This window comes from Lytechinus variegatus, chromosome 14 (genome assembly GCF_018143015.1).
Source record: "Lytechinus variegatus isolate NC3 chromosome 14, Lvar_3.0, whole genome shotgun sequence".
Classification (NCBI taxonomy): domain Eukaryota; kingdom Metazoa; phylum Echinodermata; class Echinoidea; order Temnopleuroida; family Toxopneustidae; genus Lytechinus; species Lytechinus variegatus.
The window spans coordinates 16,671,788-16,697,800 of NC_054753.1; the positions used below are offsets into that span (position 1 = coordinate 16,671,788).

General features: G+C 35.7%; 1 protein-coding gene across 1 annotated transcript in view; it reads left to right on the forward strand.

The window, feature by feature from the left end:
- Positions 1-3,559: 3,559 nt before the first annotated feature.
- Positions 3,560-26,013, forward strand: part of LOC121427356 (lipoma-preferred partner homolog) — a 55,893-nt gene continuing 33,439 nt past the window's right edge. The window contains exons 1-3 of the mRNA XM_041623707.1: positions 3,560-3,735; positions 10,286-10,540; positions 25,212-25,274. Of these exons, the coding sequence (XP_041479641.1) occupies positions 10,327-10,540; positions 25,212-25,274 (277 nt within the window). The 5' untranslated portion in view covers positions 3,560-3,735; positions 10,286-10,326. The remainder of the gene's footprint in view (positions 3,736-10,285; positions 10,541-25,211; positions 25,275-26,013) is intronic.

The window sequence follows — 26,013 nt, forward strand, 5'->3', positions numbered from 1 at the left end:
ATGTTGTGCTTGTTTTATTTTTCGATATTCATTGCAAGCAACATTTTTTGGGGTGGATTTGCAATAGAATTGCAATTAAACCAATACCTAACAAATTGGAAAAAATTACCATTGTTATCATTATTTTAATTAGACATTGACTTTTATCTAGAACATGTATAAATTAAAAATCAAACAACAAAACGTGTTATTTTCTAAAATTCCATGCGAAGGACCAAGCATCTCCCCTGTCCCCCCTCCCAACCCCTTTTGCACCTGCACGTTTAATGACAGTAGACATTAATTATTTTGGCTATTTTCCAGGGTTGTTACGTTTTCTAGCTTTGCTTTTGTGACGACCCTTGCAACCATCCTATTTATTGTAACAGAAAATACCACTTAATGATTTTCATTTATGTAAGGTATGAGGATTTATGTACAAAACTATTGTTCATTATCTTGATGTCAAGTTTCAGATATGTATTTTCGTGTCCAGAATTTTGTTATGAAAAATGTTGCAAAAACCAATAAATGATATGAAAAGAAATGATTTGACTTCAAATTCAAACACTCCCTTTTCATGCCCGATCATGCATCTTTTAATTCAATAACACCTTTCAAAATCTGTTTATAATTGCATTAATTGACCGTTACCTATAATTCGCAGCTCTTTTTGTTCATAATGAAATTCCTTTATATGTTTTCTTTCTGATTAACGCATCGTTTGAACATGCATCTGTTTACGGTTTGAGATAACCCTTCTTTTTTAGTTTTTCAAAATGTCCAGTCTGTTAATGTATAAGGTAATTACAAACAGTGTCTTTTCCATGTGGGGGGGGGGCACTTCTCTCTCAAATTTCTCCAAGAAAAATCCTTTTTTTTCAAAACTGAAATCGACAGTGGAGTAACGCTAATCGGCTCATTTTTTTATCCTGAAGTTGATGTATTCGTTTTTTCTGATCACTTTCTCTTTTTATACTCGCCCCTCGGAGAGAATTTCTCACGATCCATCCCCTTCAACAAATAATTGTTGTTTTATAGGAGAATCTTATAAAAAGTATAAAAATAAGAACAGGTATTAGTTCCATGCAGAACAGACCATAAAACAGAATTATGACTAAAGTTTCATTTTTTTGAGTTTAGGGCCTACATGTGTGAATGATGTTATATTTGTAATAAGAAATTCCCTAAATTGTCAATTCATATTATTACAAAACACCCAGCTGCTTCAAGCAGAAACGTAATCCGATGATGAAACTAAAACATATTTGCATCCAATTCATATAATTAGTTTTCATAAAGCGCTATTCCTATATATCGGCTGCTACCCCGGTCATTGGATTCATTTCTATCCCACACAAAAGGTGCAAATTTTCATTCCCTGGGGAGTCGGGGCGGATCCAGGATTTTCCCAAAGAGGGGAAACATTTTCCGAGGAAAAATTTGACAAGCAAAAAAAAAAGGTCTTCACTTTCAAGGGGGCCGGGGGAGCATAATTCTATTTTAACGGCATTTTCACATAAAATAATTATTGTGCCTCTCAAGGGGGGGGGGGGCACTAATCGGCCTTGCCCCTCCCCCTCGATCCACCAGTGCTGGGGAGTATTCATTGCATTATTCGCAGTCTCATAATGACACTGGCAAATTCAATCATACAATATCATTTGCACATTTGCATCTCCCGACCCATTTAGTACCTTTGTTGAAAGTGGCATCAACGCTTTCCTAAAGGACGCTAAAATATGAGTGCCTTTTTTTTACTTTGATATCCCCCCCAAAAAAAATCGAAATTACGTTCCACCGCCCCTTATCCCACATGTGATTGTTTCATGAAATTTGAGTAGAGTGGAGAAAAAATAATGATAAGATTGCGCCATTTGGGGTTATAGGCTTGCTGGTTGTGAAATAGATTAGACTGATAGTATTTATTCCATTCATAGTATTAAAAAAACAGAACAAAAGGAGATATAGTATGGAAGCTTAAAAGTGCCAACGAGATGTTGAGATAATTATCTTAGGAAGTCGACATCATGATAGCAAAAGATCAGATGACGAGATCCTGGATCTCATCATGTCCACATGCATCTTTCAGAAGAGATGATCACTGAGATGACAAGATCCCGGATCTCATCATGTCGACATCTTGCAGAAGAGATGAATCAGAATGATGACAAGATCTTCCATCTCGTCCTGTCTACATCCAGTGGAAGAGATGATCTGGGGAGTGTTTCATCAACATTTTTGTCTGACAAGTTGTCAGATCTGACATCTTTCCTTAATTTTGATTGGCTGAGAGGCACTGTTTCCATGGTAACTGTCGGATAAAAGGGAACTTGTCGGATAAAACGTCCGACAAGTCCTTTCATGAAACGCTTCCCAGATGTCATGATCTCGTAATTCGTCATGTCTACATCTTTTAGAAGAGATGATTAGATGACATGATCATGGATCGAAGATCGGCATCTGATCATGTCTTCTAAAGGATGTACACATGACGAGATCCGGGATCTTGTCATCTGATCATCTCTTCTACAAGATGTCGACATGACGAGATCATGGATCTTGTCATCTGATCATCTAGATGTCGACATGATAAGATCCGGGATCTTGTCATCTGAGATGTCTTCTGAAAGATGTGGACATGATGAGATCCGATTCTCGTCTGATCTATCATGATGTCGACTTCCCAAGATAATTATCTTAACATCTCGGTGGCACTTCCATACTATAGGTCAATAATTCAAAGTTAACATACATCACATGGAAAATCGTAACTATTGATCAAAATTTATAAAATATTTGAAAAAGAGTACATTATGAATGAATGAGGAAGCAACTCAAGGCAAAACCTCACTAGATCAAGCTGTGCCATCTACTAGTATACAAAACTGGAAATTGAATGTCTGACATTGCGAAATATATTAAATACTGTATACCACTTTTATTGGGCATAAAAAGGGGGAAATGCAAATTATATGAAAATGACCCAAAAATAAATAGATATACAGCGATAAGGGGGAAAGAAAAGAAACCTGATCAAACATTATCAGAATATTTACTCAGAAGTTGGATTTATATCTCCTTAAAAAAAATTATGATTGACTAATAAAGTTTTCAGATGGCACAAAATTCTATCCATATGTTTCTTGTCAGAATTTCCCGAGCACATTCATAAGATAGCTAGTATAAGTACTGCCAAATGTTATCACTTGCACCCGAAGGGGTGTGGCATGGGTGCGGCTCTTACCCCCCCCCCTTATCTTGCAAGTGTACGTGTCTACATCACCCATTTACGCTTTGCCTCTCCATATCCCTGCTTATACATTTCTTTCTGAGATAGAACTAACTTACCCCCCTTAGCACACTTCCATTTCCATATTTGTTTAGCCTATAGATACGTTTGTTAACAGTCCAATGGATTTCAGAGAATAGGAAAGCAAACTGTTTATTGTTTCGTTTTCACTTCCCATTCAGCTCGTAGCTTTTAGTTTATGGAGTCAACAATAGGCAATGAGTAAATGAAGAGCTATATAGCTATGTGAAGTGACCCAAACACGACGTCATGCGCGCAGTACAGTATCGAGATCCTGTTTCAGTTGTATTCATTTACCTTACCTGCCAGCTATCGTGACTTCGAGAAAACTCCCACAAACAAACGGAATTTCAGAAATTTGTGAGAATTTTTTGATGATCGGTATTGGCATTATTTTTCTGAAATCATCAAACCCAACTTCGACCGACAGAGCCAAGTGAACGGTAAGATTTCTGTGCATTTTATCCGTATTTTTAGGGGGTTCAAACAGTCGCCATTCATGTTGAAATGGGCCTTGCGCTTGGCCCGGGTGCAAACGATGGGACGATTCGGCGTAGAATATGATCGATGGGCGAGAAGCGGCTGCGGTGGGTCGCCAGTGCCACTACCACTACTGGCATGACTGGTGGCACTTCTGGTAGAATAAACTTCTGCTAGTTTCATTCAATTCATGTAGATGTATTCAATGTGAATATGCGTATCGATTCAAGGGAATTATCAAATACAGCATGTACATGATGCAGCATCATTGCAGGTTTTGACACAAAACATTAATTTGAACTTTGGCTCTTTCGCTTTGCAACGACCAAAGATTGAGAGCAAAAAAAAAAAAAAATCTCATTATTTTGATGTTAATCTAGAATAGCTACTGTATAACTTCTGTTTTGTTGTGAAACGCTTTGGGCATGGTCTGCTCATGGAAATGGCAATGCATACATGTAACTTGTTTATTTTAAATATTTATACATTCTTTACCAACATGACTGTGTGTGTGTGTGTGTGTACATTTGAGTTTAGTCAGACGTGTATCAATCAGATATATGACCAAAACAAGGTGATCTTAAATTGTCATCTACCTGGTTATACCAACTCCCTTTTCACAGCCTCACCATTTTCAGATTATCATGTACAGTGTACCAAACTTGATTTCAGCGGGATGCAATAGGTCTTTGTTGTTATTCTTTTAAATTATCCTTACTACTTGCTTCCTCCAGTATCAATAATGTTTTTCCATGAAGAATTTACATGTTCATGATTCAACACGTACATGTAAAGCCTGAAGTATATATTTACTTCAAATTATTAGAATAAAAAGAATAAAAGATCATAATAGGGGGAGAGATAAGTAGTCCATGCTTCCTGTATTTCAGATCAGATTGCGGAAATGTGTAAACAGCAAGAAAATTATGCTTTCCTTCCTGTCAATGTAGAAGTACTTGAGAGTGACGCGGGGTGTGAAGTACCGAAGTCCGGTTGGGATGGGTAGTTCGGAAATGAATGAGTCAGGATTTGCGAAAACATAATCCTGTATCTTTATCAAGTTTATGTCATAATGTCCAGGAGGAAATTGGAAAAGGAAATTGTAGCAGTTACTGAGTTTCTTAATAGGTGAGAGACTTTGAAAAAGCATTGCCTATTCAAGCTCTTGAAGATGTGTACCTGTGTGTGTGGTTCAATTATTGAGTATACATGGTAAATTGCCAATACGTCTACTGCCAACTCATCCACTCGCCACATGGTCTGCTTTCATTTAGTCTAATGCCATTTCGTCCATAAACATTTCGTCTATCAACCATTTCGTCCATTAATCATTTGGTCCAATCATCACTTCGCCTGATCACCATTTCATCTACATGTATTCCATGTTGTCTTTAATACAAATATCCATTTTATTTTTATTTGTTTTGCACAACACTTCGTCCAACTAGACCAAATGGTAAATGGACTAAATGGCTATTGGATCAACTGGTTATTAGCCAAAATGGAGAGTAAATGAATTGGCAATTACATGTTGACCGCTTAGACAGTGAATGAACTGATGGTAGACCAAATGAATAGACAAGTTGGCAATTGAATAGACAAATTGAAGATAAACCCATTACATGTAGATGTGGGTGTGTCATAAAGGCTGATGCAAAGTTGCGCTCAATCAACTTTGCGACAGACAGGAACATGTTATTCTAGGAGAAAAGGCAGCTACATTGGGATATACCATGTCGTATGAGAAAGGATCACAGTCGTGTCTAAAAGTCATTTGTAATGTTCAGACAAACAGCTTTACACTGTACTTCTACACTCACTAGAGATCTTGAAGGAATGCTTAAAAATTACTGTATATACTGTACAAGTGATTAGCAGAGCTGCCAAGTAGTACTGGTTTTACTGGAAAATGAGAAATAATACTGGTGGATTCATGCAAATGACTTATTTCTAAAAGTTTCAGTTTATATGTTGTCCTCTGATATTTTTGTGAAAATAGGCCTGTACTGATTTTCTTACCAAAACACTCATTTTTCAGCCTTTAAAATACTGATATGTTCTTGATCAGGTTGGCATCTCTGGATTAGTGATATGCTTTGCCTTTGGATAGAGTGATCCTGTCTAAAAATACATGTAAATAAATCTACAAACTTAGGCCAAAAACATGTACACATGTGAATTTTGAATAAATACGTACATTAAAGGATATTCCAGGCAATAATTTTGCTTTACAAATTTGAAATGAATAGCATTTTCGGTCATAAGAGAAAATTCTTGCATAGCATTCTTCAAAAATTTGGAGCAAATTGCGATGAAAATTATTCCCTGTATTCATGAAAAATGGATTCAATCAAACATATTACATTCAAAGAAAATAAAACTTTATATACAGTACCGGTACATACATGTACATGTACATGTACATGTATATCTAAAAGCAGAAACATTGATATTGGGCCTAGCTCAAAGAATGTTTTAAAATTATACTGTCACGACAACTGCACATACATGTAGACTTGCATTATATGCAAATGGCTTGTATGAAAATAAATGTCTGATTTGTTGTCAATTGATTGTACACACACCCTTCACTCCTAGCTATATTCTACAAATACTCAAGGATGTCAAATTGTCAATGTGTTTATCGGCTGGCAATCAGAATGAGATTAGGTCCAAGGACTTTTTTCTTTGTTCAAGTTATAATTATTTTCATTTAATTAAAAAAAGGAAATGGTTGTTAGGCCTTCTAACTAAAGTCCCTTTTGGCTTTCAGTATTTTATTGCAGGTCCATGTCAAGTTGTGAATTTTTGAACTACTAAATTGTGTTGAGCCCAAAATGCAGTGTAGGCTAATTTCAGAGAAGCACCAGATGCAGATCAGAGCATCAGAGAGTAATACTGAGTGAGAAGGGCATCAGTTGGAATGAAGGTCAAAGGTCACTTGATGAGTTTACAACAATTTACAACAATCAATGACATTTTTTAAATGATTGGTGAAATTCTGAAGATGTTTACCTGTTGATTTGATAGATTATTTGCTTTTGCCTATATATTGTTTATTAAATTTATGTTACAGTATGTATTCTTCATCATACATTGTTCATGTACAGGTACACATGTGTAACAATAAAAAAAAATGTTGATTTGATTCATGAAACTTCATTGGAATCCAAATGATGATGTCCCACACACTGTCCTTCCACTGGTTGAACCTCCAGAATCAGTTTGTAAACAAAGCTTGCTGTACGACCTGCTGTTCATACATGTACACTGTACCTGTGTGCAATTTAGCGTAGCATAGTATCAAGGGCTTTAGATTGAACTTTAATGGCATTTGGTAAATAATGGGTTGCATCATGCATACATACAGTGGTGTATACACATGTGTATGCACACATAGCCTTTGTTAGACCTGTTTTTTTTATACTTCTCCTTTTTTTATATTTTATTCCCAATCTCGTGAATTGAAAGAGTACAATTTAAAGGGCATTTAGTTCTGATTTTTTTTCCAGTCAACAGCGCAGTAGTTCCGTTTTCCATTTAATGTAGTATATTAAATGGGAAGTTCACCCTGACAAAAAATTATCGTACAAATATCAGAAAAAATTATGAAAAACATTGCCAAATAATTGAAAAAAATCCATGAAAGAATAAAAAAATTTAATATTAGAATTTTAATTATTTGATTTTTGACATCCTATGTGAGCAGTTTTCCTATATATCATAAGTGAAATAATCAATGAATTGTCATTTTTCTCAGAAAATCAAAATGTTTTTTTACGTCTTTCTATCAATAGACAAATCATTTCACATGTGTTCATAAGTCAAAATTGGATTTTTTGCATTTTAACTTACATAACAGTAACATATGGGGCAGCTGCTCGTTTATGATGTCACAAATAAAAAATCTAAAATTTGAATAACTGTCTTATTGAAAATGGGGGACCTGCATGTTATGCTGCAGTCGGAGGTCACATGATAAGGTCAAAGCCTTTTTCAGGTCAACGTTAAAGTTTACATGCAAGCCTCTCTTCTGACACCTAACTCCGCAACCGTAAGTTGCTTTTCAACCAAACTTGGATGGTAGATGGACTTGGGGGACCTGTATGTTATGCTGCAGTCGGAGGTCACATAATAAGGCCAAAGGTCATTTTCAGGTCAACGTTAAAGTTAACATGCAAGACTCTCTTACATGTATGACACCTAACTCCGCAACCGTAGGTCGCTTTTCAACCAAACTTGGATGGTAGATGGACTTGGGGACGTACATGTTATGCTGCAGTCGGAGGTCACATGGTAAGGCCAAAGGTCATTTTCAGGTCAACATTAAAGTTTTTGTGCAAGGCTGACAAGTGTTATTCCATTCCAGTCATTTTACAATGAAGTTTCGATATAATTCTCTTGCGTGCCCTCGCAAATCACAATATTTCTGATTATTTTCATAAGTGGGCGAGACACAAAATTGCTTTTGCCTTGTTTTAAAGAACAAAGCAGAAGTAGAGGCCTACAAAGTGTAAGACAAACATGATAATACATACTGTAATTGAATGATTTATTGATGGTAATAATTAGTGATATATATATCGTAAATGATAATTTACTGGATCACTGTGTGAGCAAATTTTCTTGTTCCATCTACAGTGTACATTAAGTACATGTATATGTTTGCACGTTTAGTATAATGTGCTCTGAACAGACATCTGCCCAGATACATGTATACTCGCTGACCATGGTCATGGAGCTTTTCTGTCTAATAGCTCCATGCACTTTAATGACCAATACTGTAGAGTGATCAGAGAAAATTTGTGGAATGGTAAACAGATCATATGAACCTGATATACACACCATCCCTGTGACTGTATTGGGTTACTCTCAGTTTAGAAGAGATCAGCTGTTAACATAATCTTTAGGATAGATAGATGTCTTAGCATTCAAGGACCACGTCAACTGACCTTCAGTATTCCCAACCTTGAGTTTTATTTTTATACAGGACATTGACCAGCCTCTCTGATGACACTGTAGGACCTGCAGAGTGCTAGGGAACATTGCACAAAAGTTGTCAGCACTGAAAAGCATTCTCTCCCAACAATTAAACAGTCAGAGGCCAGTGCTTCTATAGCCAATCAAAACTAAGGATTGCACTGAAATTGTCAGCATTGACAATTTTTAGTCAGTGCTGATTAGTTTCTTTATATACAGGACAGTGATCGCCTGTCTGATTCCAAGCAGAGTGCAGGAACAGTGTTCAGCTAGACCCATAGTGATGTTCGCTATTTCACGGCATTGCAATAAGAAGTTTTTTAATGCCCTAATTGCCCTAAAGCCAAAAGTGAATGAACATCAATGTTACATCTAGCAAATCTTTGAAAATAAACAAATATTTATCAAATATAAGAATGTTTCTTGTAAATTATGCAAATAAAACCAGATTCAAGTTGGAAATGCATGCAAGTGCAATTCCTCTTTTCAAGAAGTAGCTTTGAAGATCTTTTCATTTGAAATTTCTTTTATTAGTGGTGGGTGGAAGCGGTGTTTTTCATGGTGTGTGATGGTCAGAAATCTTGTGTGCCGGTTGGACCCGACCCCTGCCGTCCACTGTAGCTATATGTACAGGTGTAATGATATACATGTAGTGGAAACTTTCAGTCTTAGAGCTCTGGATCGTAAAGCGATAACATCGTAATTCACATGTACCAGCTAAGCTTTTGGTATTCCCAAACTTAAGTTGTGTTAATTACAAGACAGTGATCCACTTTGATTCCAGGCTCAGAGTATGTAAGTTCCTTATCAGCCTGAATATTTGAAAGTTTCAGTTTGATGCAGATTTCGATTACATGTATTCCATGATCTGATCTGACTGTCAACATGGTCAACCTTAAAGGCCCTGTACCTCGCGAGGGCCTACAGGTGTATGGTCTGCTTTTGGGAAAATGATGTACATACAGAACTATAATTTTGTAATACCCATGCCTAAATCAAATCAAAGTCCAGTGATGCTTGATGTCAAAGACAGAGAACCAGGGGCCGATTGCACGAAAGGGTCTTTGCAAGGACTGTCTTTCGTGTCGCCCATCTTTTATGATGCGCAATGTGAAACACATTTTAAATAAATTACCTGCAAACATACATGTATTTCATTCGTCCGTTAAAATTAACAAAATATTTGTTTATAAAATGATGTGATATATCATCAAATTGTATAAAATTTGATTTAAAAGCAAGCTAACAAATCTTATTCTTTATCATAAATTTCAGAAACACCCCGCTTATAGCATATCATAAATGATGGGCGACACGAAAGACGGCCCTTATAAAGACCCTTTCGTGCAATCGGCCCCATGACTCTGCCACAGACCATCTGGGATATTCCATTCCTACAAATTCTGATTCCAAATATACAGTCAATGTTTGTACAGCATTTTAAATTGTAGCACCAGCCAATACCATGTGTAATAGTAGTACATGTAGGTAATATACACCTGTAATCCTTGCATGCCTTGCATATCTTTCCAGAGATTGACCACTGAAGGAGAGATAATCCTTGACCTGTTACCATGACGACAATGCAGCGGTTGAACCAGGATCTGGACCAGTTGGACAGTCTCCGGGCCGGTGGGAACTTGCCCCAGAACGGACAGTACAAGCCAGGGTCCCTCTACACACAGAAGGTCACCACCACCCAAACGTTCTATGGGACTCAACCAAAGAAGTATGCCCCTGTCGTGGGTCCAAAACCCCGGAATGCCCTGCCCCCATCGGGATCCAAAGGTGAGTCCTATTTGGGAGAATTCCGGTACTGCAAAATGTGATGCATCTCTTTTTAGTGGTGGCCATATTCACGGATTGTCCTTTTTTATGCACTTTACACATTCACCTGGCAAACTGAAGATGATCTGAAATATTGAAATGTAAAAAAAAATGGTTTATATATTTTAAACAATACAACTACGAAGTGCTGGTACCAGAAAATGGAGTTTCCTTGAATTGGGTTAGTATTTATCATGGACCTCAATCATGTGTTTTCAAAGTCAAAGTTTGATAGAGAATTTTTTGGGGAAAGTGATTTTGTATGAAGCAAATTTCCAATTACATGTATTTATTATGTGGAAAATACTACCCTCGTGAACTCTAAGATTAATTCTATTTGGATAATTTTGTAAATTTAATTTATATTTCAGATCATACGAGTTTGTTTTACCTGTAGACAGATTTTTTAAAATCTAGACTAGTTAGTGGTACAAGTTTTGCACTAGAAAGGCTGCACTCCATCTTTCCAACTCTGCAAATCCTATGTCTTACTTGTCAATCTGTTTTATAGTGTAGAAAGTTTGCACAATACAGCATGAGCACCTTCATAATTTTATGCACATACATGTAATGATAATGATAGTACAGTTCTCAATACGCATAACACAGGTTTTTTATGCGTGAGGAAAGCGGGAAATGTGGTTAGAATTGTAGATTTAACAATTAGACATGTCAAATATAGTCATTCTGAAATTAAAACATGGATTGAACCTTAAACTGATTTAGACATTCTGAAAGAGGTCGGTTTTTAATTGTTCATTTTTGGACTTTAAAACAGATAAATCAAGAAAGAAATAATCGTCATTTGGATGTCATGAATTAGATTATGAATACAATTTATTCAAACAAAAATTGGAATAATACAATTAAAATTCTAATAATTGTATTGAAATGGGTGTTTACACATACATGATGTATCTTTTTTAAATTTTTATCATTTTATTCCTTCTTCATAAAATTTCTTATGTAGTCATTCTCCAATGGGCTTTTACCTCAAAACCATACTTTTTAAACTAGTGAATTGAAACTGATGATTAAAAAAGGTTTGATACCAGCTAAAAGCTACCACTGTACAAATATCAAGGGATTCTGGCCTTGGAAAAAGCTCATTAAGATAGCCCCAAGACATTTTTTTTCCATAGGTCAATAAAAAAAGTCAATATTAGATGAGATGAATATTTGTTTAATAATTTAATTACTTGGTTGGACTGGAAGCATGCAATAACATTGGCATGATATTGATGAGTGAAGGTTTTATCAATGCTGCATATACATGTATATTAGGTGGTTTCAAACCTCCTCGATCACAAGAATCCCCGTTAAATTAGGAGAACTTTTTAAGGCTAAAAAATACCCGTTAATTATACCTGCATTCACACCGCCCCGAAACACATCCTTCGGGATAAGTTCCCGAAGTTACGAGCATGCGCAGTATGGTCTGATAAGCAGGCAAGGCGCGAGATTCAAAATCACTAGCCCAGCAGCCACCCACGCCACCGCGCCCAACGACACGCTGGGCTAAAAGTTCCCGTAATTTGCTTTCACATTGCCAAAATACCTGCGACCTTGGAAAAATCCCCACGAAAGTTCTCGTAATTTCGCCAAGTACCTACTATTTAGCGGGTATTTTCTTTCAGGGAAATTACTCGTAGTTTGCTTTCACATTACCAAAATACCTGGTATTTTCTGATCGGGGTAAATTTCCCGATCAGAGAATACCTGGAACTGGCGAACTTCGAGGCGGTCTGAAACCACCTAATGTTAATATTCCTCTGTCTAAGGCTGCGTTTATGCGACCTCAACCCAGAATCATGATTGGAATCACGATTTGAATCATGATTCAAAACAGCAACATGAATCACGATCCGACAGAATCAGCGTTTATACGACCATCTTTCTAACGCTGTTTCTCCCTGAATTCGGGCCGATCCAGTGCGCATCACAGTGCGCAGTTTGACCCAGGAAGTATAGGTCAACATTTTCGCGCGTGTTGCTAACTTCACGTCGGCTGCTAGATTTTTTGCTGCCACCGGAGCTAACGCGCGATCGTTTGTGCAAGTGCAACTCGGCTTCCGAAAAATAATTCTTTTTACTTCCAGAATTCCGTGTATTGTACCTCGTATTGTTTTTCTTTACTTGTATTCAATCTTGTCGGTTCATCAAAAATGGTGTTCGGTAGCCGTAGTACTGGGCACGAATTCTGTTAATTTTGTCTCGACAGGCGGTGCCACATCTCCGTTGAAATCCCTCCCTTGCAAGCGCCGCTGAAAGGGACTAGATCGTCCTATATTTCTGTGAATCCCGGTAAGGGATGCTTGTGCTTCAGGCTGAGCCCAAAGCACAAGCAGAGCCCTGGGGCCGATTGCACGAAAGGGTCTTTGCAAGGACCGTCTTTCGTGTCGCCCATCTTTTATGATGCGCCATGTGAAACGCATTTTAAAAAAATCATCTGCAAACATATTTCATTCGTCCATTAAAATAAACAAAATATTTGTTAAGAAAATGATGTGATATATCATGAAATTGTATAAAATTTGATTTAGAAGCAAGCTAACGAATCTAATTCTTTATCATGAATTTCAGAAACACCCCGCTTATAGCGTATCATAAAGATGGGCGACACGAGAGACGGTCCTTGGAAAGACCATTTCGTGCAATCGGCCCCTGAGTTCGTCGTCAGTCCAATTTGTGCCTTTGGAACTTGAAGACATGATTGATGAAAACAGTGAAATCAGGGTGACCAGACGTCCCGTATTTCCCGAGATTGTCCCGTATTTCTGAATATTGAACAAAATGCAGTTAATACATTTAAAAGTGACGAATTTTCATTAAATAACCAACAGCTGACGAAACAGGGACAACAATTAAATCGATAACTGTAAACTTTTGCAAGTTCTGCGATGATTTCTTGCTAATACATTGCAAACGAACTGGCCTCCTGCCTGTGTGTGGCAGGCTACTAGCTAGGCATGGAGGATCGAAGCAAATTCTCAATGGTGCAAACACCTCACATGATAAACAGTTTTTCCACCAAAATAATCACAAAATCGGCGGGAAATTCTTATAATTATACTATGGATTCTCAGTTTAATGATTTGGAGATGTAATCGGAGGAAAATGTTATTGACTTTTCATAGATCTAGTTGTTTCAGCTTTCGTTTTGAGTCTTGGTGTGCACGATGCCGCGATGTTTCATCTAATTTTTAAGTTTGACAATATGTTTCACTTTGAAATTTTATTCATTTCTAAAACATTTTATGTTTAAAATTTTAAAAATACATTTAAAAAAACACCTAATAAAGTTATGATTTTTATTAGATGATTGGATTTTTTGTTTACTTGAAGTTTGAACTTTTCCCTTTTCTTTATTTTATATATACCCTATCCTTTCTGCTTGCCCTTTTTTGTTCCATCTATCTTTATTTCCTATCTTTCTTTCCTCGACATTTTCTTTTCTCTCTCTCTCTGTTCATTTTTCTTTCTTTCCTTCTTTATCCAATATACTTTTTTATTTCCTTCATTCTTTCTTTCCTTATAATTACCTTGGCTTCCTTCTCTCTTCGTCTCCTGTTTCTTTTCGTTCTTTCTCTCCTTCCATTATTTTCTATTTTTTCGTTCTCTTCCCCTTCATTCTTCCCTTCCATTCTTTATTCCTTTCTTCATTTTTCCCTTCTTATTCTTTTCCCTTATTTTTATTTTCTTTCTTTTGTTTCTTTCTTTCAAAGAATGAAGGAAACATGTTTATTTCCTTCATTCTTTCTTTCCTCCTTCTTTTTCTCACCTTTCCCCCTTTAATTGTCTCCTTTATTTTGCGAGACATTTATTAATCTTCCCTTCCTTCCTTTCTTTCTTTCTTTCTATATTCATTTCAAAGAATGACGGAAACCTTTTTTATCTCTTTTATTATTTCTTTCATCCTTTTATTCTAACTTTCTGTTATTTTTTCTGTTTTCCTTTATTTTCTTTCCTTCCCAATCATCTCTTTTCTTTCTCTCCTTCATTCTTTCGTTCACCTTCCCTTCTTATTCTTTATATTTTTTTCAAAAGTCTTATTATTATACTATGGATTCTCAGAAGCCCACACTTTGTGTGGGCTTCTTTGTTGATCTTCGTTTGTCAATTGTCCCGTATTTCATTTTGTGAAATCTGGTCACCCTGAGTGAAATATACAAATGACGCTACAGTACAACCCCGGGGTACAATACACAGAATGATAATTCCTAAATGCACATGACAATTGGCATATACCGGTACTAGTACACTGGCAATCTGCTACACGAAAATTAACCTGCACGAAACACAGCGCGCGCCTTTGAGTCGAACCCGGAAGAAGCACGACACAATGACGTCATAGAATCATGATTCAAATCACGATATCGTTTATACGACCTTTTTCGTTCGTGATTCTACAGAAACGTCTTTCCAAACGCCCCTTTTTTCGTGTTTCATGTTTGTGATTCTAATCATGATTATATTCAATTTCGACTAAACGCAATCGTGATTCTGCAGAATCGTGATTTGAATCATGATTCTAATCATGATTCTAGGGTAAAAAAGTGTCGAATAAACGCACCCTAATTTCAGTGAATACAGGTATTTTTGAAAGTCATGAATTACTTTGAGAGCATGGTTGACAGTGCTGAAAGTTTGTTTATGTGTAATGATATGAAGCATGATCTATCAAGCATGTTGTTCCTTCATATGGATTTTTTTTATAGACCCTACATGTCCATGTATATGATGTATATAGCATTATGAAGAAAAAGAAGAGTTGAAACACAGAACAAAATTTTATGTTAAAAAGTTTGAGCCTGATAGCAATGATTAAAAAAAATCAATTCTTTTCTTTTTATAGGCCTTACAGTGTATGTTTTATATGAAGAGTTAAGTATGAAACATGTAAAATTTATATCCAGAAAAGTTTGAGCCTCATAAGAACACTAGATCAACACAACACACAAAAAAATTGTTTTATACAGTAGGCCTTACATACATGTACAACAGTACAGTACATGATTTGCTTGATTAATGATAGAACAGGTCAGTATGAAACCCAGAAAAAGTGGATATTAAAAGTTTTGAGCCTGTAATTTGTAAAAACCATTACATGTAGATTAACAAAAAGGAAATACATCTCTTCTTGTTTTATTGGCACTAAACTTATATGATTTGCATGATTATGATGTCAAGAGTGCAGAACATGGGAAGAATTGAATATTCAGAGAAGTTTGAGCCTCATACATGTACATGTACATGTACATCTGTAGATTGAAAACATCTGGGTAGTTGTAGTCGTAATGTACATACTTTGAATCAAATTATTACAGCACCTACAGTGTACATGTAGTGCAGACAAATTCAGCAAACATTTGAAATGGAACTGAATCACTATCATTTTGATGCAGGGGTCTCAGAATAAATAATATTTCCAAAATCAATAAACTATTATGATAAGATCACCAATGAGCTTGAGTGCAAGTAATGTGGTATTGAAGTCTACATGTAATACTGTTTGTAGTTTTGTACATTCATGTTAAATGGGAAGTTCACCCTGCCAACAAATTCATGTAAAGATAGCAGAAAAAAAATATTGGTGAATGTTTGAGAAAATCCATCAAAGGATTAAAAAAGGTCATTAGATGTTTAATTTTTTGATGTGTGACATCATATGGATATTCGATCAGCTTTCCTACAGACCTACATGTACACTATATACCAGGTATAAAAAAACCCCAAAATCAATAGAATGTCATTTTCTCAAAAAAATGAATGGTTTTGATCGTACCTTCAGTATACAGTACATGTACCTTCAGTTTATCACTTTTCACAAATTATTTCACATCCGCTTCTAAAAAGAAAATAAGAAATAACAATAATAATAGCTGGATTTATAAAGTGCTTTTTGCTTGACGATACAAAGCGCTGCTACTATTACCCTGACTTTAGCTTGAGCTATCACCGGCGCTCAGTGCATTCAAGGAAGTAATCCTAACGGGTACCCATTCACCTCACCTGGGTCGAGTGCAGCATATTGTGGATAAATTTCCTGCTGAAGGAAAAAACACGCCATGGCTAGGATTCGAACCCACGACCCTATGTTTGAAAGGCGAGAGTCAGAACCACTAGACCACGATGTGCCCACAGCCTTCACAAACCATTAAAAAATGAAATTCATGCATTTTACATATGGGCAGTTGCTCGTTTATGATGTCACAATGTCAAAAGCTTGAAATTCTATAAATAACTTTCTTTAATAAATCTTTAATGAATTTTCCTTAAACCTTCACCGATGTTTTTTTATTATTTTTTCTCGGATTTTTACAACAAAGTTCTCATCAGGGTGAACTTACCCTTTAATCAAAACCATGTGAGCCTTTATGTAGAGAGATTGAATTTAGAACATGAGTCAGTGAACTTGGTTTGCTCCAGCACATTCTTGTTCCCTTCATGTGGCAGACATTGTATAAATGCTTTTGGCAGTCACAGTCTCTGTTGATGTGAGGAACATGACCTATGACCCCTCATGTGTCTATTGGGACTAAAGCTGTGTTCATGCTACACTTTTTTTCATTCCCAAATCATAACATGTCGTTCAAAGTTTAATACTTGTACATTTAGTTCAAAGCACAGTTGCATACTTGCATTCAATTCAAGCAATTTTTTGTTGGTTTCATGGTATAAAATTAAAAAGCATAAAGTTGATAAATGAAAAGATCCATGAATGCTAAATGGGTACATTTCAGAAGTATATTTTCTGCTTGCCGATGATTTTTCTTGTTTTTCCTTTTGTCATTTATTGAAACAAATATTCAAATAAACTTGTGTATTTTTAAAGACCAAATAATTGGCAGGGACAAGGGGGGGGGGAATGAGGTCTACATACCTCACGCCCAACCCCTGTTCCGGTTCCTTACATAATGTACATGTAGGCCTACATCATCTTGTTGAAACAATTTCTATTTGATGATAAATCTGTATTGTGTCATCATTCTGGTATTCAAACACTCCAAATATGGATTGGTATCTGGTCTAGCTGGAGGTCAAGTTGGTTTGATGTACATATTGTTCCGTGATATTGGTACGTACATGTACATGTACTGTAGTACATCCTCTGTTTGGTTTGTGTGCTTTGTTGTATTCAGAGAATTCCAAGATTCTCAGTTCAAACTGCAATAGGGCTACATGTATAAACGTCTCTAAAATGTAGGTACTATAGTACATGTATGTGCTTCCGAAGGACTGGATTTAGGCCTATGTACATGTACACACAAAAAGATAATAACTTTCATCATAGATATTGTCATTATTCAGAATGGTATCTATGTGTAGGCCTGCATGTACATGTATGTGTACACAGTTTTATGGTCTGTTACTATAATATTTGTGTTTATACTGGAAGTTATTGAAGTCTGCACATTTCAATTTGATGACCCAGATTCAACTCGATACGGACTACTGTTTCTGTCAGTACACGTACATGTAGGGAAATCATAGAATGTCATGTGATAGGCTTGGTTGACCCATATCCGGGAAGTGAGGATGAGCTGATACCAGTAAAAATCATATATTTTTCCTTGTTGTCATATTCAGCATTATAATGCATAGCCTGAAAAGCACCAAATAATGATAAAAATAATAAATTACATTTTTATAGCGCATAATACATAAGGTCTCTATGTGCTTCACATAATTTTATACAAGAATTAAATATCTCAACTTATACAATTAAGAAATACAATTAATCAATTGTTCAACAGGTACGTTAAAGTGCAGTCTTAAAGGTTTGGATGGTGCTGTTGATCAGTTGATACATATTAAGACTTTGAACCACCACTGTACATGAAGGTCTAGGGTTCTAGTTCAAATTTTATCATGGTGCTAATATTGAATTTAATATCCCTTTCGCACGACTTTAACTTCCCCACCCTCAACCCAGGTTTCTATCTGATATGATTGAGTATGCTGATTGCTAGATAAAAAGCATCTTGCATCTTGGCTATTAGAGGGGTTGTACAGTATGTCTATAAGGTAAAGGCTAATCACTGGAGTCATTACAGCACAATGGATGTGAGCACCATAAATTAGGCTATATTATCTCTTCCTGTTTATATCACCCAGGAACACAAATTACACAATGTACATCAGTCTAGAGGTTAATTTTAGAACACATACTGTTCCTTTTGATCAGTCATAATGACACAAGGATGAACCACACCAATATAAAATTCATCGATATACATGTAGGCTTTAAAGCTTGTGTATAGTTTTGGTAAATCCACCAAAATGCACCTATCACTATTCCAAGTCATTGCTAGCTAATATGAATGGATATGCCCTATAACAGTTATGATGTGGAGGATATGAAATGAAAATGTGTTTTACAGGATAAATTTTGCGATTTTACATGGAAATTTAACTTGATCGGGTCACCCGATCAAATTAAAATATCTGTGTGTTTTTGTCTTTCAATTAAATCCTATTCCAAATCATGGAATGGGCTGAAACTTTCAAGATATGTTCTTTGTCTGTAACTTTTGGATATCTAATCACTAAATTTATAAGATAAGTGCTTGAATGCCCATTTTTAAAATTCAAATCAAGCATCGCTGAGAGAGGGCACTATACATGTTTTATCCAAGATTTGAATATTTGAAATTTTCTCAGAGAAGTGCAGTTGGAAAAATATCTAATGGTCTCTACGCTTCAGTAAGACTGTCATATTAGATGATATTCGATTATCAATCACATTATTGACCCTTTACCAAAGCTATACACAGGCTTTAAAGGCCTTAAAAATAAAGGCAAGGCATGGAAAATTCATGCTACATGTAGACTGTCTTTTAATACAAACTTTGTACAACATTTGTGGAAGAGCCGTGGTGCAGTGGTTCTGACTCTCGCCTTGTAAACAGATGGTCCTGTCACTCGTGTATTTGAACCCCACCACGGTCTAGCGTCCTTTGGCAAGGCGTTAATCCACACTTTGCCGCTCTCGACCAAGGTGCTATTGGGTACCTGGTAGGATGCGAAAGATATTGCATGTTCGATATTGCCAGCGCCATAATGAGGCTGCGATGAATGCAAGGAATGCTCCCCAGAGAGTGGAAATTGTGCACTTTTTGTGCAGGGTTTAAATGAATCCAATGACCGAGGTAATATGCTGAAATGCGCTTTGAGCCATTCTGGGAAAAGCACTTTATAAAACTTGACTATAATTATTACTATTATTCATAAAAAGTGACTATTATTCCAAATAAAAGTGATCCAGTGTGATCCCTTTATTTACAGCATTTGCAGCGGCAGCCTATGATATGAATGATTTTGGTTTAAGCCACCAGTCATTTCAAACTCAATGGCATGGGTTCAAATCCCACCGCTGCCACCACACAAGTACATGCCAACAACAAGGGCAAAATACAGACAGTTGGGCTATTGAGGTGTTGATACATTTATTGGTCATGGCTGAGTCACGCATCTATGGAAAGCCATTTGTGGTGGCACAATTAAACATTTAATACTTGCATACATGTATATATTACTAGTTATACCAAGGAGTTACACATGTATTCTATTGTACCTATACAATCCATATGTACGTTGTAAAAACACTGCTTGAAATTTGATTCAAAGCTGTTTTTTGTAACGTCTATAGTACATGTAGTTGTTTTACAGTTTTATCAAACGTACTTCATTGTTATTGAAGATTAAATGCAAAAAACATGTGTACAGTGCACATTTTGTGTAACATTTTAAATGCATTTTGTTGAATTAAAGCAGATACGAACCAATAGTGCCATATTGAGTCCTCGACTACTCATACCTGGCCAGTTTCCTGACCCATATTGCTAGTTTAGTCTAGTAAGATAGACCCACTTAAATGATAACATGCTAATTAACTACTCAATACATTTATACTGCAATTATCATACCAAGTAAACAAAACAATTACTTTTCCTCTCAGAACATTTCAGTTTCTCTATAGAAACAAATACAATTATAGGACAATTTATTCTCTGTAGTAATCTGAAAACATATTTTAATACTATACATTTGTAACACACAGTCAATGAGAGACCACACACAGTTCAAACCCCCTTTAAACTGTTCAAAAACAACTACTGAAACATTTATATAGTAACTGACAAATTTTAAACAAAGTTATTACTGTGTAAACCTTGATTCCGTACACAGAATACAGATACATGTACATGTATCTACATGTACATTTTCAGCCTCATCCTTGGTACTCAAGCATAAGTGTACTTTTACATACATGTACATTTAGGGGCAATTATTTGTCTTTATACTCCCTCTTTTACCTTGAAATGTAAAGGGGTTCTCTTTTCTCAAAAGTCGCAAAGCCCTCAAAACAGATCACATTTTTTATTCCCTGTGAGAAGTAAATACAATGAATAGTTGTTGTGTTGAATTGAATCACAGTGAGCGTACATGCACAATGCACATGGCCGAAAGCTATAACATCCCTTGTCAAACATTGTGAAAAGAAAAGAAACAAATTCTTGGGAGTTCGGACTCTCAAGGAGAATGACTATGTAGGCCTTTATATTTTCACTTTCAATTTGTAATGAATGTGTACATGTACATGTAACCCCTTTCATATTTGGATCAGAAAGTGTTTGCTGGATCACTGGTTCTGGACTGGTTGACCTGCAGTGCTGCACATGTATGTACATCTTTAATGTAAACCCAATGGTGATACTCAAAGACCAAAAAACAGGACCAAAAGTATGAGCTTTGATACATGTAAATGAATAAATCAATCACTGGAGGACAATTAAACAAGCAAAATATTGAAAATCTTAATAAAGTAGAATGTGAAAGATAATTCTTCCAACTTCAGACATTTTGGAGTTTTTATTTTTTTATGTGCACACTGATATTCTTTTCGAGAGAGGATATTATAGTATATAGGCCTATTATATACTACATCATGTAGGCCCTACTTGTACATAGTGCAAAGTCATGCATGATAAAGCCATCTGTTTTGCTTATTTATATATATGTAATCATTGTGCACCTGTACACCTGTTTTGTCTCATCAGGTCAGGGGGGTGTTTCACAAAGAATTAAGTATGACTTAGGTCGCACTTAAATGTCGACGCGTACATTATATGCAACGCGTAATCTTTACTACGCAGTAGTGCGCGTCCTCTTGGCATGATCTGATCAAGGCTGTCATGCCTTTTACATGTATACTGCGCGCAACAAGACATTTAAGTGCGAAACTAAGTCATACTTAAATCTTTGTGAAACACCCTCCTGGTGTAATAAACCAAATCATTATGGAATTACTGGTAGTACTTTTTCATATTTTCTGTGGAAAAAAAAATCAGTTTTTCCATGAGCCTATTCTTATTGCCAAGGAAACACAATTCTAAACTGGAGGGGTATCATAATTCCTTCCATAATTTTCTCCCCATATGACAACCTGTCATCCTGTATTTTGACAACATTTTGTCCTGGTATGGATGGCATGCCAGATTCTGATCTCCAGATGCTTTCAGACTAGGGCTGTTGTCATTAAGAAAATACTAAAAATGTTGACATCATGCTAAGAATATCTTAACGATATCGATAATTATCGACTTAAAAGAATATTATCAATGCGCATGTTTATGCATTATAGTGATGTCACATACTCGTGTTGGCCAAAATTTGTTTCTTCCACTGTACCAAGAACGCTTTAAAATTTGTTTGAGGAAAAATATGTTTTCTGTGATTTTCTGTTTGAAAAGCCACTTTCAAGGGTCGTTTGCGTGAATTCTGTCCCTACATAGTAGCTGGTATTATTGACAACGAGAGAAAGGTTATAAGTGGCGAATACAAGCGATTATCGACAGGACTAGCGATAAGGACGTTATCCAAAACAGCCCTATTTCAGACCAACACGAAAATAATAAAAACTATCAAAGTACAGCGTTTCATGAGAGGAATGGTATCTGTCAAGTCCTGATTTATCCAATTGTTACCGTAGTAATGGTGCTTTTTAGCCAATCAAAATCAAGGAAAGTTGTCAGAACTGATAACTTGTTGTCAGATGATAGATGTTTATGAAACAGACCCCAGGGGCCTGTTACAATCGATCCAGTCAATCATAACTCTATGGAAATCCATCAGTGTCATAAATTTTTCTACAGGAAATTTTCACAATGTCCTAAGTTGTAAACAAAAAGAAGCACGGTGAATTTTTAAGAAAAAAAAATTGATGCATGAATATACATACATGTAGCTAGAAAATATTTTGAAAAAACATGCATACCCGGTATACATGTTGACGTTGTTGGCCTTCCATCGTTGCGATTGATCGGATTAATCACAACTCTTTGTAAGACGGGGCCCAGGTATCCTTTGGTCAAGGAGCATTGTGGTCTGGCATTTTGGCCTAGTAGATTAGTCTCCACACTTTGAAAGAGTACATGTAAGTCATGGTCTCAAATCCCAGTCATGCAGTAATTTGCTTCAGGAAGAAATTGATCCACACTGGTACTTTTGAAATCATGGCAACTTTCATAGGGATATTTCCAAAATATTTACTCAAAGCTGAAAGGTGTTATGACTTTCTTATATTTGTCATCCATGATCCAAGTTTGAGTGAATTTATCATTTTCCAATGGCGATTGAATATTACATATACTTCACTTTATTCAATTACCGGTAATTAATTTTGATTTCAGACCAGAATAGACCTATCATCTTCTGAGGATATGACAAAAGATGAGTACATGTACATGTACATGTATAATTAGACTCATCTTAGAAGTTGAATTGTTTCTTGCAGTATTAAATGATTGATGAAGCCTGTATTTCAAGACTAGTAGCAATCACAGTTTTTGCAAAGCTGAGTCTGAGGTTGAAAAATTGATTAGAAATTATTCTGCAGATAGTCTATCTCATAAATTTCCAAGACTTACAAAGAAGTAAACTTTATTCTTGTTTTTTGTCTGTGATATAGAATTGACAAAGTCTATATTTTACTCTAGTAGTGATTCTTTTGCAATTCTAAAGTCAAATTTAGTTCATCAGAAATTGTTTTTTGATAGTTAATTAAATTGCAGTATAGTTGTCTTTCCTCAACAAATAATGGATAGAGTCTGTGAATGATTAGACTAGCGGGTAGCGACCATACAGTTGCAGGCCTGAGGTCAAATTAGTTCATCAGAAATTGTTCTTTCATATCTCATAAATCTCCAGTTGCCTAGTTGCCTCAAACATGGAAAAGTGATTTCATATGGGATTGGTTGGGAGCCCTGAAGAGGTGAAACGAGATATGAATGGAATGTCAAAAATGAGCATTTTTAGCACAAAATTGACTTGTTTTGAAGTCAAGTTCTAGGTTGGAACCACTTTACATCAATGTCTAGAAGTTTTAGGACATGGTTTTAATGTCTTCCGAGCTATGGATATTCTTGTGAGAGAGGAATAACATAAAGATTGTGTAGGCCTACTGGTATAGTGTGCTGGCTGATTTGGATATATACATGTACATACACTTTTATATTATTTCTGCACTTTCACCTACTAGTATTTCAATTTGAGCTTGAAATGAGGGGAAAACGTGAGTATCATAATACATAAAGCAGTTTGGAAGAGCAAGTGTTTTAACAGTTCTTGCATTCAGTTTTACTGTGAGGAAAATAATTTTTTTTCTTTTCAATTATTGTGTGCTTGACCAATAATTAGAAAACATTATTGAACTGCATTTGGGAGTATAGCAAATACATATTTCTATATCACTTTTAACAAACTTTTGAATTTGAATGGATGATTCCTGTAGAACTTTCAAATGGGCTCAAACCTTTTTTATCATCTAAACTTGTGTGGCCCTTTTACTGTAGATGTTTATTACTCGAATCATATACAAATACAATTTCAGACATAATAGGCATTATTCAGCCATACAGTACATGTAGGTAGAGCTTTGAAATGCAGCACAAATAAAGTCACATTTGCAATCGAAGGCATCATGCAAAATCAATTGTTTGCACTCTTTAATCGCAAAAACATAGTTTTTTTGTTTTTAGAAACAAAGTTTTGGTTTCATAATCTAAGAATCTTTTAGTTTTTTTTTGCAAGTTTTGAATGATTCATGCATTTTGTTTGCATTTTCCCTTGCACTACGTGTACATGTAGAATGAATGCAAAGGTCTCATTCCTTTATACTTTGATAGTACACAGAAAAAAAAAAGTGTTATGAACTTTACGGTAGTAAAGTGAAGCAAACATGCTTGATTTAAACTATTGAAAAATAATCTTTGTTTTTTAAGATGTTTAATGCTCAAATGTTAAACTTATTATAAAACTGGTTTAGAGTATAAAACAGCTATATAAATTAAACAGCATTTTTACTGTTTGCCAATTATGACAATTTTCTTCTTGGATTGTATCAGATTTTATAAAGCCAGAGTCATACTAAATGAAGGGATGAGACCTTGCTCGCACATGTGGATAAATATATTTGAAGTAGATATAGAATTTTGATGTAGATTTAGTATTTTTAACCACTGAAATTGTTTTCTTTGTCTCTCTGTTTCCCTGCATCTTCTTGTCTGCCTGCTTCCTATAAAATTCTCTACTAATAAATCCCCTTCACCGAACCCTGCTCGTCACATAGGCGCACCACCCCCAACGTTGCCCAAACCTTCGGGTTATTACAGACCAACAGCTTCTTCCAAAGGTGAGTCTGATGCATGAAGACTAATCATGTCTAAGGAAAATATATTTGTTTATCACATAGGCCATTGTACATCATAAATTCGAAGTGTATTTTATGCCTTATTTTATAAAATTATCTTTTGCATGTATCAAAGTTGCTTTCAAAATAAAATTATTCAAGTTTAACAATAATAACACCATTGAGAAAAAGCACCCCCTCCCCAAATATGAATATTTAGGTAGATTTGGTTGGAAAGGAAGGATTTATTACCGCAAAAGTTGATGTGCATGTGTATGTGTCAAAAATGCCAAATGAATGATATTATTAAAAGGAAAAAAAAACTTCATAAAAAAGCTGCATGCACACATTAAGTTGCTTTCTTATATCAAAACTAACAAAAGACTCTGACAGTAATATTACGATTCCCGACAAATCACCATGGATTGGTTGAGATCAAGGAAATAGACCATGATGGGTGTTACGGCATAAACAACAATTATAAACCTGGATTAGTTTGTTCAGTGTGGACAAACGTTTAAATTTGCATTTCCAATTTGCTTAAAAGTACCTGTTATTGTCCTGTATCCACTCACTGTGTATTATCAGACTGTTAATTTGCTTTTGCTTCATTGTTTGTGAGAAGCAAACTGAGAAGAAATTCCCTTGCTTCAGTATCTCCCTCAAGGAGATAAAACAAATCTCACAACTGGGTCTTTTATACCCTTTTCATAAACCCATCCTCCAATTAGCCGCCTAAGAG